Here is an 18,388-nt window from a genome sequence, read left to right as displayed (position 1 = left end):
CCAGAAGCAATTCTGCCGCAATTGCCTATTCTGGAATTAGCCTCTGTTATCACTGTGATAAAAATGTTTTGTTGTGATTTGGAAATAGATACAAGGTTGGCCGTGATCGTTGCTATATTTATTTCAGTGCATCTTTCGTATCTCAAAGAAAGAACACCTGTGGGCCCAACTAGGACTGTCCTCCTCACCAAGAAAGACGCCTGGTTGAAGATCATAGGGACATCTTTCATTCATAGCTCACTGGGAAGTTACGTCCAACAAAATACTGAAAATTTCCCCCCTCACTGGAACCCTTGGAAGGAAGACAGTTTCCAGACCCAAGTCTTCTGTCCTCTTAGAACCAAGCAAGGGTCTGGCAGTGTTATGGTCCCACCAAACAGTATTCCTTCAGAAGATTTTAGTACTCAGACATGTTGTCCCTTTCCAGACACGCCCTTGTGCCCTATACCTCCTGCAGGCCTGCTATGCTGGCTTCTCCTTTGCTCCCGGGCTATATCATCTGAACAATAGTACCAGTTTCTCTGAATGTGAAAAACAAAATACCTCATACAACTCAGTAAGGCATAATTTAGTTTCAGGTTTTTGAAGATCTGTTTTGATAAATACATTTACAGCTATCTCTAGGAAATTAAATCGGCTCAGATATGTTTCTGTTGTGTTTTGTTTTGTTTTAATAAAAATCTGCCCTAAGGTGAGAGGAGAGTAAGAGAACAAGCAATGACTTCTGTCCTTCCTGCCCCAATGTTTCTGCGATGATTAGAGCTGCCATTTTATATGTGTGTGTTTGACATCGCCCCCTTTCAAACCAAGGGTTGAGGAATGATGGCATATTTACGAAGCAGCGACATTTTACGACCTAGGTTTTTGTTATCGTGTTTTATCTCTTTCCCTCTCCCTCACCACACACGTATGCACACACAGCTCAAACAAACCTTGATACAGGGAAAGCAAGGAATTAAGCACTTGCCCCATCTTAGACAGAAAAAAGGAAAAACGACTCGTTTTCTTCTCCACTGCTCCCAGCTCTCCTATTCAGTACCTCTCGGTACTCATTACTTACTTGGCATTAATGTGGATTTAGAATCTAATTTCAAAGGATTTCCTCCAGATGTAGTTCTTGTGTTTATCAATAATGCAACCTTGGGAAATATTGTTCATGTAAAGCATTTAAAGGAAAACACCACAGCAACACAATTTCTGTGTGTGTGTTTGTGTGCACATGCTTAAGTTCAAACAGTTTTGTCTCATAAATATGTAAATTCAGCCTGCCTGTTTTAGTATCCCTGAAGCACACCTGAATATTGCTGCCTGTCTCATTAAATCAACATAAAGAGCTCACTGAGGCACAAAGCCCAGGTTTCTCCTGGCCACAACTCCGGGAACTGGATAACTTAACAGCCCCCAGTGTGAAATGAGGAGGCAGACAGACTAGAACCAGCACCAACCCTCGCCTTTGGGCACACTTTATGGACAAGAAACTGGCCAGAACCTATTTTCGAGTTTAATTAATGCAGATATCAATTTAACAATAGAACCAGAGATTTACCATAAGGTCCTTGCCATATAGGAAGCAGAGAGAAACAAATCAAATGAGGATCACACCTCACACTCAGGGTAATATATCCACTGAATGAATGACTCACAACCCGCTCAGCAGAACTGTTTGTATCACTGATTCTCAAACTTATCTGGGCATCAGAATCATCTTTAAAAATACAGAGGTCAAGGCCCGGCCCCGAGGGGACTGCAATAGGTTGTGGGCGAAACTGGGAACTCTGTGCTAAGTATAATTTATTATATTTGGGGAGTGTTTTAAAACGTTTACTCAGGAGTTTATTTCTTTAACTCTGAAGCCAGTTGTGCCTTAAAAAATAGATAAATATGATGATTAGTTCATTATTGGGCTTCTTCGTCTTAATAACTTCTTGTTTTGTTACAGAAGAACTATAATTGCTTATTATTCTCTGCAAAATCGTGAGACCCCATTAGTTGTAGGTAGTTGGTTCAATGGGTGGAGAGGAAAGCAAGCTAAAAACAGCAAAAATAAATCGTGGTTGTATTTAAATTAGGGGCCCTAAAGCAGAAATTTTTAAAAGGTACCATTTTCTTCTGTGATAATTATAAGTAGACATCTATTAAATTTCTAATGTTCTCCATTCTGCTTAGACAGTATATGTAACAGTAGTGCAAATACAGACGAACTTATGTTATCTTTATATATATCTTGCACCATTGAAAAATTATCTATGGGGGTCCCTGGGTGGCTCAGTCGGTTAAGCGGCTGACTTCAGCTCAGGTCATGATCTCACCGTTGGTGAGTTCGAGCCCCATGTTAGGCTGTGTGTTGACAGCTCAGAGCCTGGAGCCTGCTTCCGATTCTGTGTCTCCCTCTCTCTCTGTCTCTTCCCTGCTCATGCTCTCTGTCTCCCCCTCAAAATAAATAAACTCTCTCAAAAATAAATAAACAGTAGAAAAATTATTTATGGGATAGAGTTCATAATAGTCTGACCTTCACATGACTCTAAAAAAAAAAAATTGAGCATAGCATAGAAAAAGGCAGGGAAATGTAGAAGAAATACTGGACCATAGTCAGGTTGCCCTGTTTTAGTCTTAGCTCTGTCACTAACCCTATAGCTTTAGGAAGATGGCTGTCTTTGGGACTGGGAGTGGGCTCCATATTTTCATCTGTACTAAGGTACATGGTGATTTAAAACCAAAGTCCTCTTCTACTGTGATGAGGCCGTGTAGTTCCCAAATGTGAAAACAGCCTAGCTCTCCACTAAGGAATGTGTGACCTTGCACAAGGCCCTTCATCTTCTGACCTCAGTTTACTTCTCTGTACATGCAGGCAAGTTAGATTTTTAAAGGAAAGGGGTATTAGAGATCCTAGTCAAATATACTTTGGGGAGTCCACACTGTTGTTACTCTATGGCTTTAATGTGGTTTTAATAAGCACACTTCTTATTCGTGATTGTTTCTAACCTCACGCTAGAATTTGCAGAAAAGAGGTTAACATACAGTCACATGCTGACTATTTTGCTTGGCCATAAATAAGCCCAGCTAAGGAGTAGAAGCCTAAAGAAAATAAGTAACTTGCCCAAGATCACATGGAAAATTGATTGGAATCGTGTGCCTCCACGTACAGTTTATAAGATTCATACTCCTCACAGTGCATGTAGTCTCAGAAGATTCTTATGCTCCTTAAAATCTGAATATCAATGATCTACAATAAACTACAAAGCCCTTAGCACAGCAAGCGAGAATTCATGATTTGGTCACTGCCCTACATTTGCATCATCTTCAGCCACTCACTGTCTACCCTAATCTATCCCATCTCTGTCTCATCTCCGTCCTTTTGGGCCTATCCTGCTCACTGCCCGGAGTGCACACCCCCTTCCTTTTTCTATAGCTTGCTCTGTATTTACTTCCAGGCTCAGCTTGAATATCACTTCTTCTGTGGATTTCCCAGTTCCTTTCCTGGCCTCTCCTCCCATTTGACAAGGCTATACCCTCTGCCTTCCCTTAACCTCCAAGGCATCCCTGTATTTGTAAGAGTCAGATACTATATCATAATCCGACGGCTGCTATTCTGTCACTAGACTGTGAGCTGCCTGGTGGCAGACGCAGTTTTATTTCTATAAACTTAGAGCCCCCATCAAGCATAGCTCTCCAGTGGACACTCACTAAATCTTAACAAGGAACCGGTGACCAGCATCTGTAAAAGGCCTCAAGTCAGCATTGGGAATGGATTCTCTCTCCTCCCCACCCTACCGTGTTCCATCCACTTTTTATGACCCCCAACAGATGCCGGCCACCATGTTGTCCCGCCCAACTCCTAGACCCACAATGTTAGGAATTACCCAGCACTGCGCTGTTCAGCACAGTAACAACTAACCACATGTGGATACTTAAATTTAACTTGATTTAAAGGACAAATTCAGGTCTCTACTCACGGTAGCCGTATTTCAAGTGCTTAATAGCCACGTGGCCAGTGTCCACCACATTGAGCAGCACACACACGGAACACTGCCAACATCACGGACAGTTCAGCGCTGGCTTAAGAGCCCCCAAGAAACACCCCTCTCACTAAAATGAAGAACTGGAGACAATGACCTTGCAATTGAATCGTTTAGTCCTGAGGAAAAGATACTAGCAACCAATTAAGAGTTGCATACATGTGATGGATAAAAGCTGGACAGCTGCATCTTAGTAAGAAAGGTTTTTATTACTGTTACTCTGTACATAGGCAAGAGTCGGACAAGATAACCTCTGTAGCTGCTTTTACTCACTGATAATTGAAATGTAAGTTTTATTGTATTTATAAGCCTATTTGCCTGACTTCTCACAATCTCTTTTTAGAATCTGGGAAGATTATAGGACAGAATTAAAGGATCTCAGTTTTCTTATTTATGGTAACGCTGCAAGGGAATTATAAGTCAATTAATGGTGATTTTAAGAAATAGATTTAGGGAGATCTCTCTTATCTCCAGGAACACTAACAGCCTCACCCCAGTTGGGAGTTTAACCTTTTACAGAATTGATGTCTGTTATTTTATTTGGCTTGTCATCTCTCTAGTATGATTCTAAGCACCACAGATTCAGGATGAATTAAATGGTTTGCTCAATGGAATGGAGGTGAATTGCGTTTGTGTTAAATGTAATTATAAAGATTTCTGAGCAAAAGATAATAGGAGTGTTTATCTTCAGGAACCGGGTTTCTTTTTTCTGACCTAAACCAAACTTGGTAAACAACTTACTTTCTCTTGGCCTTTTGGCCCAACTTTTATTAACATTATTATAAATACAAATAACACACACACCCTGTAACATTTGTTCTGAACTGAAGAATAAGTGTTACATGATGCCTGTGTTCGTGACCAACACATGACAGGGCGGAGGGGCACTGCTCCTACTGTCGGTGTGAAATGTGAACCCATCCCTTGATTATGGTCCTGGCAAATGAAATTCACACAGCCCTAGAAACCCCACAGTATAACTGTTTGCTGGCGGTAGGGGAGGTCTTTGAGTTTTAAAGAAAGGCATGGCATGTTTAGAAGCGTAAGCAATGCAAATAATGGAAAGCAACCATTTCTTCCTGCCCAGATCCTTCTTAAAAGCTTTTCATCCTTAGTCCTGACCTTGCAAGGCTAGAGGGGTATACAAGAAGTGTGTGTCTTTCATGCTGTCTATTTCTGGGAGACACCTGGGAGTGAGCATGCCTACCTATGGAAAGAAATGTGGCAGAAATTGGATACTTCACTGTTGTGCCTCTTTTCTCTCCCCTGCCCTATAGGAAGTGGTTTCAGATGAAAGGCATCAAGGTGGACAGCTTCTGGAAGAACCAAAGTTGCTGCATTTCAAAGGGAATACCTTTAGTCTTCAGATCTCTGTCCTTGACATCCCCCCGTTCCTCTGGAGGATTAAACCCTTCACTGCATGCCAGGTACTGGCCAGATGGGCTGCTAACAGAAATGGCTCTGCTTTAACCCACAAGCATGTCACAAACCCTGGCGAGGGTACTCCTAACTAACCTCCTCCTTTAAAAGTAAGGGTTTAACCTCAACTGTCACAGAAATGCAGCAGTTTGGACTACACACAGGGAATTAATCATATCGTCATAAGTTCACGGGTTTCTAACGGGGGGGGGGGGGGGAGGTACATGATGCCACGTAATGGAAATTTTCTCCCACTTAAGGGAGGTTGGTTTATGAAAACCAGTTCATTACGAGACATTGTTTTCATCCTGGTCAGCAGTGAACGATCTGGAGGTCGATGCTTTTAAGGGTGACAGTTTTGAGATGTAGGGAGCCCAGGCTGGCCAGGTAGGAACAAGAGATTTTGTCCTGAATATATGAAGTGCTTGCTGTCATGTATGTTGGGCAAGGTGGGAAGAAGAAATTATGAACTGAGAGGCTAAGGAAGAATGCCTCTTAGAATCCCTTTACAAACATATAAAGATATTTCTATATTATTGTTCACATATCTCCGTATCAGAGAATTTTTAAATGTTGCAAAATGGCTTAGAGTCTTCTTAGATGACTTTTAGGGAATTTGAGTAATTGCTTAGCATAGAAAGATCTCTTATCCATGTGGGACCCTGCCACCGATTTCTCTAGAAATTCCTAGTAATGGGTACCATCAGCAGCAGCAGCTGGCTGGTCCACAAGAGTTTCTTAAGCCAAAGTCATCTGTGCTTCAGGTTACAGGACATGTCCTTAACTTTGGAAAAGCTTCTGGTGGGCTCATATTGATCTGGAATCACAGGAGGCTTTCACACATCTTTGTTGTGTCCGTCAACATAGCCTGCAGAGCCCTGGAGGGTTTTAACCTTTCCATCCATGCAGCATTCATTAAAAAAAAAAAGAAAGAAAGAAAGAAAGGAAGGAAGGAAGGAAGGAAGGAAGGAAGGAAGGAAGGAAGGAAGGAAGGAAGAAGGAAGAAAGAAAGAAAGAAAGAAAGAAAGAAAGAAAGAAAGAAAGAAAGAAAGAAAGAAAGAAGCTTGCACCAGGTAAACCAGCTTGTCAGAATGGGAACGAGGCCAATCACGGAGAGAAAAACCTTGGCTGAGCCACGAGCATTAGAAAAGAGTTGAACCACCAATGCTCTCGCCTTCGAAAATTCACCGTTTTGAAATTGGACAAGGTTGTATTTTCCTGTTTACTTTACAGGCTTCTCATTACCTGGGGGATTGCCCCTCTGTGTACTCTTTCAGGACATTCAGGGCAATTAGAGCATCTCTCGTGGCTCCAAACAACTTTTTTTGGGCACGTTCCCTATGGCAATAGGTTTTCTGTGAATAAATGTATTGTTTATGATGTTCTGAGACCTAGGTGTTTCTGTATCTGGGAAAGCAGTATTCAAAGTTTCCAGTCCAGATTGAACTTTAGGGCACTGTTACAAATCCTGATAGTCCCGTAAACTCCTCTGTACTAATCTTTGTAGGCTTAAAGGCAGCATTCCACTGGATCTAATGCAAGTGGCTCAGTCCAAAGTAACTATCAAGTTTAATGTTTAGAGATAAAAAATCAGATGAAACAACCACCATCTTGCACGAGCACTTAAACAATAATTCCAACACCAGGGATGCCACGGGGAGCCCAGGGCAGGAAAGGCATGGGGGTGCTAAGAGCCTGTGGACCTCAGAGGATACAACAGGGCCAGCCAAAGCCAAAGGGCATTGGCTCACAAGGAAACCCAACACGCTTTACTGCCAGGATGGGTTGGATTGCCCGGACGTTGGGAACTCAGATAAATATTTGCCTTCTGTAATTGACCATAATTTGCAAGAGTCTTGGAAGGCTGAGAAATAATTTAATTTTCTCTGCACCAAGAGGTTTGCCACTGAGTTTTCATTTCCACTCCATTTTACTTACCCACAAATGGCTTTCTGCTCCATTTCTTTTTTTTCTCCCCCCTCACCACCTCAGCCTCCAGTTTTCTTGCCCCTGCCATCATCACTGAAATCCCCTTGCTTATGTGAATACATATTGTGCTGGTCTTAACGGCCATGCTGTGTTTGCTCCAGGCATCAGATGTCAGCACTTTGGGGAGGGTGTGTGTTCATCCTGCTTGAACCTCATGTAGAACATGATGTGTACTGACAAACCTGGCGTGGATGATAGAGAATGGCTTTTCATTAGGGCTTAGTGGATGGGAAGTAACCAAGAGCTATTACGGAGGCAGAAAATCTCACTCTTCCTGAGACATCACTTATAGGTCTCTCCTTCACCTGGTAAATCTCCCTGTCATCTTCTGCCATCTTCCAACTCAGCACGCGGAAGACCACTGGGCTTCCTCTCCCCCTTTCTCTAACTTCAAGCCAGGAATCTGAGAAGCGACATACTCCAATTGGTACCCAACGCCTACCCTCATAAGAAACCTTACTTTCTTCTTCTCAGAAAGGTAGAGTTTACCAAGAATTTTCAGGCCTGGGAGATACGCACTGCCTAGAATATTTGCCCTGTCGGACATCAATCAACTGCATGAGAAATGTTTTTAGAACAGTGTGAATTGAGGTTGGATTCAGAGCTGTGTGAGGAGACCCTGTGTATAGGCAGACCAACTAGCTTTGAAATCTTGTTGGGTTAGATTCTGGAGGATTACAGTTAACGAAATACTGTACTACAACCCTTATTGCCCATGAGGCCAGCTGTGATGGCTCCAGGAAGGCTACATGAGTTCTTAGGAGAGCTGGTTACAGCAGCACCCGTTGAGTTTGATCCAAAGGAAAGATTCTAGTCTTCCCCCTGCAAAAATACCAGTATCCCTTCTCTTTCTTCTCAGGTTTTTAAGACTTGACCCCAGTGAGAGATATGCTATCGTCCCCTCCAGATTTAGCAGACCTCGTCTAGGAGGTCAATAACTCTGCTCTCAATCGGTTAGCAGGACCTAGGTGCTACTTAATCACACATTCCGCTATTTCTTGCTGACTGTAGGGTACAGAAGCTGCAATAAACAGTATACAATATTATTTTTTTTAATCTTACAAAACACAAAGTCAGGCTTTCACCTCCCTAGGATAAAAGCAGCTGTCTCTTCAGCATGCTTTGTGTCTTGGGCAACCCAGTGTCTGTCTCCTGCTAGGATGTGATTTACATTCTCTCCATCTGCTAGGAACCTAATTATAATGGGAATCAAAATGAAAACATTTCCGGAATTCTTTAAACACCCATAACTTTGCTACACTTGGTCCTCCCATATTACTTGCGACAGCATTCCTCTTAGCTCAGTGAGCATCTTGATAGTTTTTTTTTTTTAATAAATAAATAAAAGCAAAGATGATTGCCCTGAAAACACACTAATTTCAGTACTTCTAATTCCATTACTTTGAAATGTTCTGTCGAGCACTACCGGCAGTGGCTACTCGAGCCAACGATTAAATATATATATATTATTTTTGATACAGTCTTAAAATCAGGTTTTTAAAATGTTTTCACTGTGTGCAGTGGAACGTAAAGAAAAAAGAGAGGATTTTGTGTGTGTGCTGAGTCTCATGTCTCTCTGCGAGGAAAGATGATCTCTACAAGTGGGCATTATTCTATTACCTTTCTTGCAATGTTTACTGGAGAAAATATAAGAAATGTAGCAAATGATACCAGAGAGGACACTTTTCAGTAATAAATGGTCAGTGCCGTTGTTGTTGTTTAGGAAGGTAAGCATTATCAAGTGTTCAAATCCACTGCAGAAAATGCAGGGGTGGGGGGAGGCAGTTTAAGAGCAGGACCTTGAATTCAGCTCTGCCTGGCCCTGAAGCCCAACAACTTTTACTATGCTGTAACTACTCAAATTTCAGTTTAAAAAACCAAAAACCTTCTTAGTGTTCTTAATTAGGCAAAAGCACCTATTAACCACAGAGCCCCGTGTTATAGTTACTTTCATGAAAGAGGATGGTGCAAAGTAACTCTATAAAAAGTGTACTGGTTTGAAGCAGAGTCCATTTGAGGGCTATTAAAATGAAATGGGACCGTAGATAATGGACGCCCTTGAGAATGTTTAATATGGCGGGCATCGGGGCCATACAGGGCCCCCATGCAAAGGATTCTTGTAATGAAAGCAGAGTTCCCAGGCGATCTGGTAACACTAGTGTCCCCCACTCGTGATTAGAGGTAAAAAAGATACTGCAATGCTATTTCCTGAAGAACGCCAATCTGCTGCTTCCTGTTTCCCTCTACAGTCAAGCCCTAACCCCCTCATTAGCTCAGTATGGTAGAGACTGAAGGCAGGAGACTGGGGAGTGGGTCACTACAGTTAGCTCTAATGAGGAGAGATGAGGATCCTTAATGGGGATAGGAAAATTGGAGGACAACGACAGTGAACGGTGATAGTCAGTTTTGAAGATAGTAAAGGCCAAATAAAATGATTTGTAGTGACAAAGAGTATAATGTCAGTGATGGATAATAATGAGATAAATTCCAGACACGTAGCTCTTGTGAGTTCTCCACAGAGAGGTGGCAGTGGGCATCTGTGAGCATACAGGACCTTGAAGAGTTCAGGAAGCAGACACAGAAGTGTGGGAGGCTGAGATACGAAGTAAGGGTTGCCCACAGTTTACAAAATGGAAGAAGCCTTAGGAGCAGAAGCACGAAAAGAGTTGGGTTGGACAAGAAGAAGAAATGGTAGAACTTGTAAACATGTATCATTATTTCTTTTATCTGGTGTGGGATTTGGTGCAGGTGAAAAGTCACTTTCGCATGTTGTTGGGAAAATGACTTCCTCCAAAGATTGCTGGGGGGCCTCCCCAACTGGACCTTCTCTCAGTCCTTGTCTCTGCTTCTTGAGACAAAACCCCACTGCCTCTCCCTTGGCTCAGGATGAAGAACAAAGGAAACAAAGCCACAAAGCCCTTATGCTTCTTGCCGGGATGTGTGGTAGGGGTTAGTGCGCGACTTTCTTCTCTCAGACTGCCCCAAGCGAGCGCTCTGCTTTTCGAGTGGGCAAAAAACAAAGCCCGCCCCTCCTTGCTGGTTCCCCCAGGAAGCATCCCAAATCCAGATCCATGAGACTTCCAGCAGAGAAAATTAGGAACCAGTGTGCACATCAGAGCTCACAGAAAACGAGGTGACTCCCAGTTCCTCAAAGTGAGCAAATTGAATTTTAATCATGGCCCCTGGTCTTATAATCCGTGATGGCTTCATCACCAGTCACACTAAAGAGTATCAAACGTCCAAACTTGAGACATCTTTTGCCACCCGTCAGTGTCAATATTGGAAGAAATTATATTAATAGCAGCAGGTAAAAAGCACATTCATGAGATGAGAAAAAGAAAAAGATGGAGATGAATGTTATCAGAGGCTGGGCCTCTGTGCTCATTGCCAAGAATCTCAGCTTGATTTGAGTAGGAAGGAGAGACCTTTTAGATGAAAGAATAACGACTGACCTCTGCTTCGCATTATTGTAAAGCCACGTGCCTGAGCAGCACTGGCTAGCACTGGCAAGTAAGGGGTCGGGGGGAAAGGGTGGTGTATGTAGATTTTATTATGTTCCCCCTCATTTAGTAAAAATTGCTTTTGCCACACTCAATTATCTGTAGGTCCCATGACAGTAGAGAATGAACCTCGTTTTTTACTGTTTATCTTCTACAGCGTCTGGTCATTAGCAGGCACTATACACATAATTGTTGGCAGTTGAGTTGTGTGAATGAGGAGTTGGCAAACAAGACTGCTGTGGGCAGCCCAGTGTGTTTGTGTCTCTCTCTGGGATGTGTGTCTGTGTGTATGTGATTGGCATTGGGTGAAATTCTTTTGCTGGTTACATTAGCAGTATTGTGGCCTGTTTATACAGTTGTATGAGTTTGTGGTGTTGGGGTAAGTTCTGATCGGTCTGTTCTTTAGTATAATGTTCATTAAAGTGAAAAGCTATCATCCTACTCCAGGCTTAGGGAGAAGGACGGACCACTGGAGTCTTCTAAAGAATGTTTTCTTTTTTTTTTTCTTTTTTTTTAGTGGAAAAACATGAGGATTAATTTTTGATAGTATTCTCATTGTGTGTGTCACCAAATGAAATCTGAGTGCTTGCGCTGTGGTTTTGGAATTCAAATGTTATCAATTGGAATTGACATTAATTACTTTTTGTGCTGCTTGGCATATGCTGGAACATTATTTCTACAACAATTCCACCAAAGTCGCTTAGGCAATTATCTCTGCTGCAATCACTGTCATCATCCTCATAATTATCGCTCTTAAGTCTCTCTTATTCGCCAGCCATCTCGGCCGGGCTCTGCACGCCACACGCCTCTTCTTCCCCCCCTTTCCCCGCAGGAGGTACCGTTCTCCCGCGTGTGGTGCAGTAACCAACAGCCCCTGCACTGTGCCTTCTCCCTGGAGCGCTACACACCCACCACCACCCAGCTGTCCTGCAAAATCTGCATCCGGCAGCTCAAAGGCCATGAACAGATCCTCCAAGTGCAAACATCAATCCTAGAGGTGAGTCCTCGGTCTGCACGACCACTTGACTCCATTTCTAAAGGACAGTAAGATTAATGCGCCTGTTTCAATCATGCTACATAGGTTGTAAAAGAGCTTCCAAATGCACTCGCTCTTAATCCTCATTACCGACCAGGGCAAATAAACTTTTTCTCAGGCTCAGGAGTGAGCTGAGCTCCCCGATGGGCGAAACAACTCAACGCGTCAGAGCTTCGGCTCTGTGGAGACACTTTTGGGGAAAGAACTGGTACAGGGCTTTTTATACACAAAACCACAAACAATCTAATCGTCCACTGCGGGCTTGGACCGGAGAGTCATCATTGGCTGATGGTACGTTATGGCAGATACATACCATGAAGAAGCGCAAGGTCACCACTGGGTGGTTTTTCTGCTGCTTCTCACTAGTCTTCCAGAAGTCATCTTCAGGGGATTGGTTCCCTACTGCCTTACAGTTTCTCACATCCTCCAGGTTCAGGGTTCTGCAGAGCCCCATTTCCATTAAATCTAGATTCATCGATGCTATAACATACGACAGAGTCGATAGAAGTTTCTTTCTACAAAGTAAGGCAATGGAACTGCAGAGAGGGAAAGGGTATTGTCCAAGGTCGTGTCACTATTGAAGGGCAGAGTTAGAATGGGAGTCAGGGGGGGCATTCACTTGGGAGTTTTTGCACAAAGACACCTGATGTCTGCCATGGCTCTGATTTACCTAAATCACTGAATGGCTTCGTGGCTGTAGACTTGGGCTTCTAGAGTAAACACCGGCATTCCCTCCTGAATGGTTGTTTGAGGGGAGAGGGAGAGAGTAGCTGAGAGGCAGAATGAAGGGAGACATGGAATGCTTTTCTGAGCAACTCTTAAGATAATCCCTGGCTAGTGGAGACGAGCACATTCTATTGTTCAGCAGTAGAATATGTACATATGTGTGTGTGTGTACAGACACAGATATGTATAAATATATACATAATATATATTTATTCATTCGGGCTTGGCAAAAGGCGTAATAAGTTTTATATACGTACAACTCAATTTCGTAGCCTTACAAAATCATCACTTCTCTCCATTCTCATTTTAATTCATTGTTTACGCAAGATGAGTCTTGCTAATTCCCCAAATAGGTTTTCTGAAGAGTGGATGGCTTTCCAAAGGATTGCACCTCAAAATTGATAGCTGTCTTAACTGACATGTTTGTACAGTATTTGCATTCATTATTGCCAATTAGCATTATGTGCTAAAGCAGTTTTGATGGGAAAGGTAGATCCAGAAAGGTAGGGTAGGATATTTTTAGAGTCTCTTTCTTGAACAGTCATGGCATCTTGAACATAATACATTTCAAAGTAAAATGAAAAATTTTAGGAAAGTTTTAACATAAACACAAAAGGAAAGCCCAAGCAGATTTTCCTTCTCGTATTCAGAAGCAAGTGTGAAAAGACAGGACATGAAGATGCCTCTGGTGCAAATTGCCCTAAACGTCTATTCACAGGTCAATGAAACAATTCCATGTTTAAGGGGCTTTTATTCTTTAAGGCGCTCACAATATTGCAGACCAACCTCTGCTATTACAGGAAATCTTTATGTAAAAGGAATGTGATAGGCTCCATACATCATGGTACCTCTGCTCCTTGCTTAAACAAATTTTTGGAGTGCAAAGTGCATGGAAGGAAAGTGAGCTAATAAACACAATCATGCCCTTTACTCTCCATCTCCTTGTCTAATGCTTCGCAAGCTTACAATCACTTTGCAATGCCTTGAAAAAGACGACATCGCAGTATCTCTTGATAATAAGAGGCCAGCCTCAGAAAAATACTTAGTCACCGTTGGGCTACCACCATCCGTTCTGTATATGCCTTTTAGAAGCTTTATCACCCTTTTGGTCCTGGAAGGATCACATTATTAATCACTTCAAGTGTTACTGCTTGCATTTGGCCCAGCACATCCCCATCTCTTTGTAATAAACCATAGTTCTTAGGCAAATCTGTTATTTTCTGTGTCAGAAGAAAATTAAGAACTTTTGAAAGCTGCTGTATGTCAGGTACCATTTCATGTGCTTTCACATATAACCACCCTAACTCTGTGTGGATTAAATACCATACTATCACAATTTGACATGATGTAACATTCTCAGAGAGGTCAACCTTCTTGTCCAAGATGATAAAATGAATAGTGGGGAGCCAGAGTTCCCAACGGAGATACCGGCCTTCAAGGTCAAAGTCTGGATTTCCATACTAGACTACTTCAGGATCTCAGTCAAGGAAGTCTAATTTAGCAGTCCTGAGTGTGGGCCTTGTCCATAACGTAAGCCTTTGTTTTAGTGGCCTTAGGCATTAGTGACAAAAATGACACCATTAAAATTTTATCTTTAAGTATGCAAGTAGGTGAAAATTGGGAAGTTCTTTCCTCAAGACTGTAGAAGGATGGCATGGGCTGGAATAAGTGATCATTTGATAAGTCTTCAAGAACAGAATAGATTTCTCACATGGCAGTCCTCCTGCAAAGAAGGGTCTTGAGCGAACGATCACTCATGATCCTTCCAACCCTAGAATTGTTTCACTCTTGGCAGAAGCATACATCTGGTAAAAGATCCAGTTGAATACAAAGATCCCCTTCTCCTTAAAAATGTCTTGGATTTTTGTGACAGATGGTCCCAGAAAAAAAGAAGATACATAAAGCGCTACAAAATTGGGATTACCTACGGTGGAGACAAGATACATTCTAGACATGACCCTCTGTCGATCGGGGAAGTGAGAATAATAGATCAGGTGTTAAAGTGCATGTTTTATAACCTCTAGGCCAAAGGTGCTTTTAATAAGCTAGTGATTAGGTGCTTTTAAGAAACTAGTAACTAGGGTTTTGTTGATTAAAAATAGCAATATTAACAATAATAAGGAAATAAATATTTTGAAGTTTTCAATAGATACCTGAATTTTTTTTTTTTTAATTATCTGCCCTTCATCCCCCAAAACAAATCCCTGCATATTTAAGCACAGGGCCCTTAGCTCCTTCCTATCTTTAATGGATGTCCTAGTGTCTGTTTCATGGGTTTAACAATGGAGGTATTTTAACAGGAGAGGTAAAAGAGATACGTATATACGTGTATCATTATCTGTAAAATATTTATTTTAAATATCTAAATCAGCGCAATGATTATCCTCTTTGAAGGCCTGTGGTTCTTAGTGTTCAGCCTCATATCCATCATATTCTTCCATGCCTCTCATGTAAATGGCTTTCCACATGAATATAATCATTCATGCCATTCTCAGACTTAAAAATTATTTCAGTGATCAAGATAATGTATTTTTTTTCTGTTCTTTAGAGTGCCCATTATTGGGTCAATCTGTAGAAGCAGGTTGATTTTCTTTAAATGTAACCTCACTGAATTACCTAACAATGATCACCAACTGATTAGTCTATAAAAGCAACAGTATCACCGATCTAAAAATTGGGGACTGGAGCAAAATAATTTTACTAAATGTGAAGAGAAGGAAGGAATCGCTAAGTAATTTACTACATCCTTCCTTATTGATGTAATAATATTGAAGAATACCATTTTGGGGAGAGAAAGAACTTATATGGGAACTTACAATTTTCCCTTCAAGCAATTCTCTTATCTTCCAAAAGTGGGAAGGTTGGGGATGATTTTTCTGTTACAAAATAGACATAATACTTGGAATTTCTCGTTGATTTACAACTCCCCAGCTAGCCAAGTAGCAGCCGCTTATCTCAGATGTGCAGAGCATGGAAATCTGCTGTTCCTTTGCATATTTAATTTAAACAATCAGAAAATGTGATGTATCTACAGGATTCTTATTACGTGGCCCAGATGTCTTTTAGAACGCACCGTAAATGTTACATAAAGTGTCATCCTTGTGCATGGCAAATATTGAAATTTGGAAACTTTACAAGAGAAAGGGGGGCCCACTTATTAAAGTGTAGGAAAGAGAAAAAAGCCTGAAGAGTCAGTCTTCTGTAACATTTTTTCGCTTTGAAGTCATAACCACTTCTGTCCTGAAGACTATGTATCAGGGTGGCCTTTCCCCTGCCAACAGTAACGTCAGAGCTTGGTCAGCTTGATCAACTCAATGAGGCCATAAAAGCTCCCCAAAGCCCATTCTATTGCAGTCCTTTGTCATGGACACATACAGTGTTTTCAGTTTTCATTGGCAAGCCACATTTTCACATGTTAACACTGTTTGATGCCCTTTCCCAGTGACAGCTACCATGTTATCTTGCATAGAATCCTTTTTTTTTTTTTTTTTCCTCTCTAGTTTCTACCATCTTTTTTAAGGACATCAGCCTGCCTTCAGTCAGGAAATTTAAGGAAACTATTTTTACTTGATTTACATTTTTAAAGGCTAAAAGAAATTTTACAAACCATGATTCAAAATGATGTTCCTCATAACCTCTTTTGTTCAGTAAGAAGCCTGAGTTGGTTCATTTTATAACCGTCCAACATATCAGAAAAGAATCACTCATTTTGCCTAAAATAACTAGTTACCCACTCAATTTCTTTTCAATCAATGACTACTCATCCTTCAAGGCCAACCCAAATGTCTCCTCCAGGAAGCTGTCAGGAATGAGGTACACACTTTCTTGCCGGCTATTGGACTGGGGTCACTCTCAGCTTCTAGGGGGTGCCCTCAGGTCCTCGCCCCATGTCCTACTCTATAGGCATTTCACAGCCTGACTATTTGCTTTCCTCCAGGCCAGCAGGAGAGATGCCTCCAGATAAGAGCTGCTTCTTCTCTCTTCTAAGGGCCACCTGATTAGGTCAGGCCCACCCAGAAAAAAATACCTCTTGCTCAGGACGTAGTCAACTGATTAGAGACCTTAATTACATCTGTAGAATCCCTTGTGTCTTGTAACACATCATAATCGCAGGCATGATTCAGTTAGATACTTTTCAGGTTTTAAAATTCTGTTGGTTCATATAAATTTATCAGCAGCTATTGCAATCTGCTGGATGTCTGCATGGTCTCATGTTGGATACGATTGCTGGTATGTATGGAAATAACCAATCCTCATCAGAGAGCTCTAAATCAGAAGCGGGTTGGGCAGACAGCAGGCAGAAGCTTTCCAGTCGGCACCAGTCCTCAGGCTAGTCTAGACCTCATCACTGACCACGTATTACCAAAGCAATGTCATTCTGAAACAAGACCAAAATATTTACTATGGAATCACACACTTCTCGACTCAGACGGGGCAACACAAACTTTGAGATGATCAAAATACAATCAGTTCCCCTTTGTAGCTTTCGTGACAGGTACCTGCCCAGCTAGCTCCTTTGATTAGCCCGTTCATCTTAGGTCAGCTCTGTCAAAGAGTCTTTCCTTACATTGAATTAAAATCTGTCACTTGGGGGCTTCTTCCTACTGATTCTAGATATATCTCTGAGAGACAAAGGAAAAAAAGAAAAGAAAAAAGGTTTAATTCTGCTGTCACCTGACATCTCTTTGGATGTAGAACGCTGATGATTATGACTCCCCTGATTGGAAGCCACATTGTAAATCTCCAGTACGTGATTCACCAGGCTACTAGAGAAGTTATTTACAGTTTTAGAAGAAAGGGGAACGTGTCAGTGTATTTTATAGAGCCCATCACTATAGGCAAGCGTTTTGTGCATAGATTTTCATAAAAAAATAACGGTGTCGATCAGCCATGCTTCCATTCAGACCTGACCATGCTTTCTTTGTTTGTAGAGCGAAAGAGAAACCATCACTTTCTTTGCACAAGAGGACAGCACTTTCCCTGCACAGACTGGCCCCAAAGCCTTCAAAATTCCCTACTCCATCAGACAGCGGATTTGTGCTACATTCGATACCCCTAATGCCAAAGGCAAGGACTGGCAGATGTTAGCACAGAAAAACAGCATCAACAGGTAATCGGGGGCAACTTCTGAAAGAGGATGTCACTGAGAGTTTTGAAAAACAAAGTGGGTTGGGTGTATCCATGCGGTTTCCAGGCCCTGATATCTTTGTAGATTCCTCTGGTCGTATTTCATGTGAAGCCTGCCTTCATATGTGGGGAAAGAACAAGAACAGGACACTGTGTGGCATTTCCTTCCACCCATTCTGCCTTGAGGGACACAATAGAAAAGTCTTAACTTTGGTCCTGGTCCCATCTTTAGGTTGGCTAACTGGGCCACCCACATGGGGTACAGACTCTGTCTTCTTGGTGCTTGTGGGAGATCCCAGCACAGTCTTGAACCAGTGGTCTAGAAACAAAGAAAGCTTCTCACACCTCCCATCATCAGGTCACCTTAAGCGTTACGTACGTAACCCTTAACGGGGACATGCCAGCCTGAAAAGCGGGTGCCTCAGTATTAAACGTTTGAGGATGATAGCTCCCAGATTGGAAGGCAAAGGTCTTGAAACAAGCAGGTTGCCCAGGCACGTGAATGTGGCCTGCTGCTTCACCAGACCCTCGACTCTGTGCTAACCTTGTGGGTGACAGCAGAGCAGTAGAGAGTA

The 18,388-nt window shown here is 42.0% G+C and overlaps 1 protein-coding gene across 9 annotated transcripts in view; it reads left to right on the top strand.

Annotated features, from left to right (window-relative positions):
- The window catches only part of UNC5D (unc-5 netrin receptor D), a 552,225-nt gene that overhangs the window by 517,538 nt on the left and 16,299 nt on the right, over window positions 1-18,388 (top strand). For all 9 annotated transcript variants that reach the window (XM_043564469.1, XM_043564514.1, XM_043564523.1 and 6 more), the window contains 3 exons: window positions 5,294-5,443; window positions 11,757-11,921; window positions 17,618-17,796. In XM_043564469.1, the coding sequence (XP_043420404.1) occupies window positions 5,294-5,443; window positions 11,757-11,921; window positions 17,618-17,796 (494 nt within the window). The remainder of the gene's footprint in view (window positions 1-5,293; window positions 5,444-11,756; window positions 11,922-17,617; window positions 17,797-18,388) is intronic.

Source organism: Prionailurus bengalensis, chromosome B1, assembly GCF_016509475.1.
Source record: "Prionailurus bengalensis isolate Pbe53 chromosome B1, Fcat_Pben_1.1_paternal_pri, whole genome shotgun sequence".
Lineage (NCBI taxonomy): Eukaryota > Metazoa > Chordata > Mammalia > Carnivora > Felidae > Prionailurus > Prionailurus bengalensis.
This window is presented reverse-complemented; position numbering and strand designations above follow the sequence as displayed.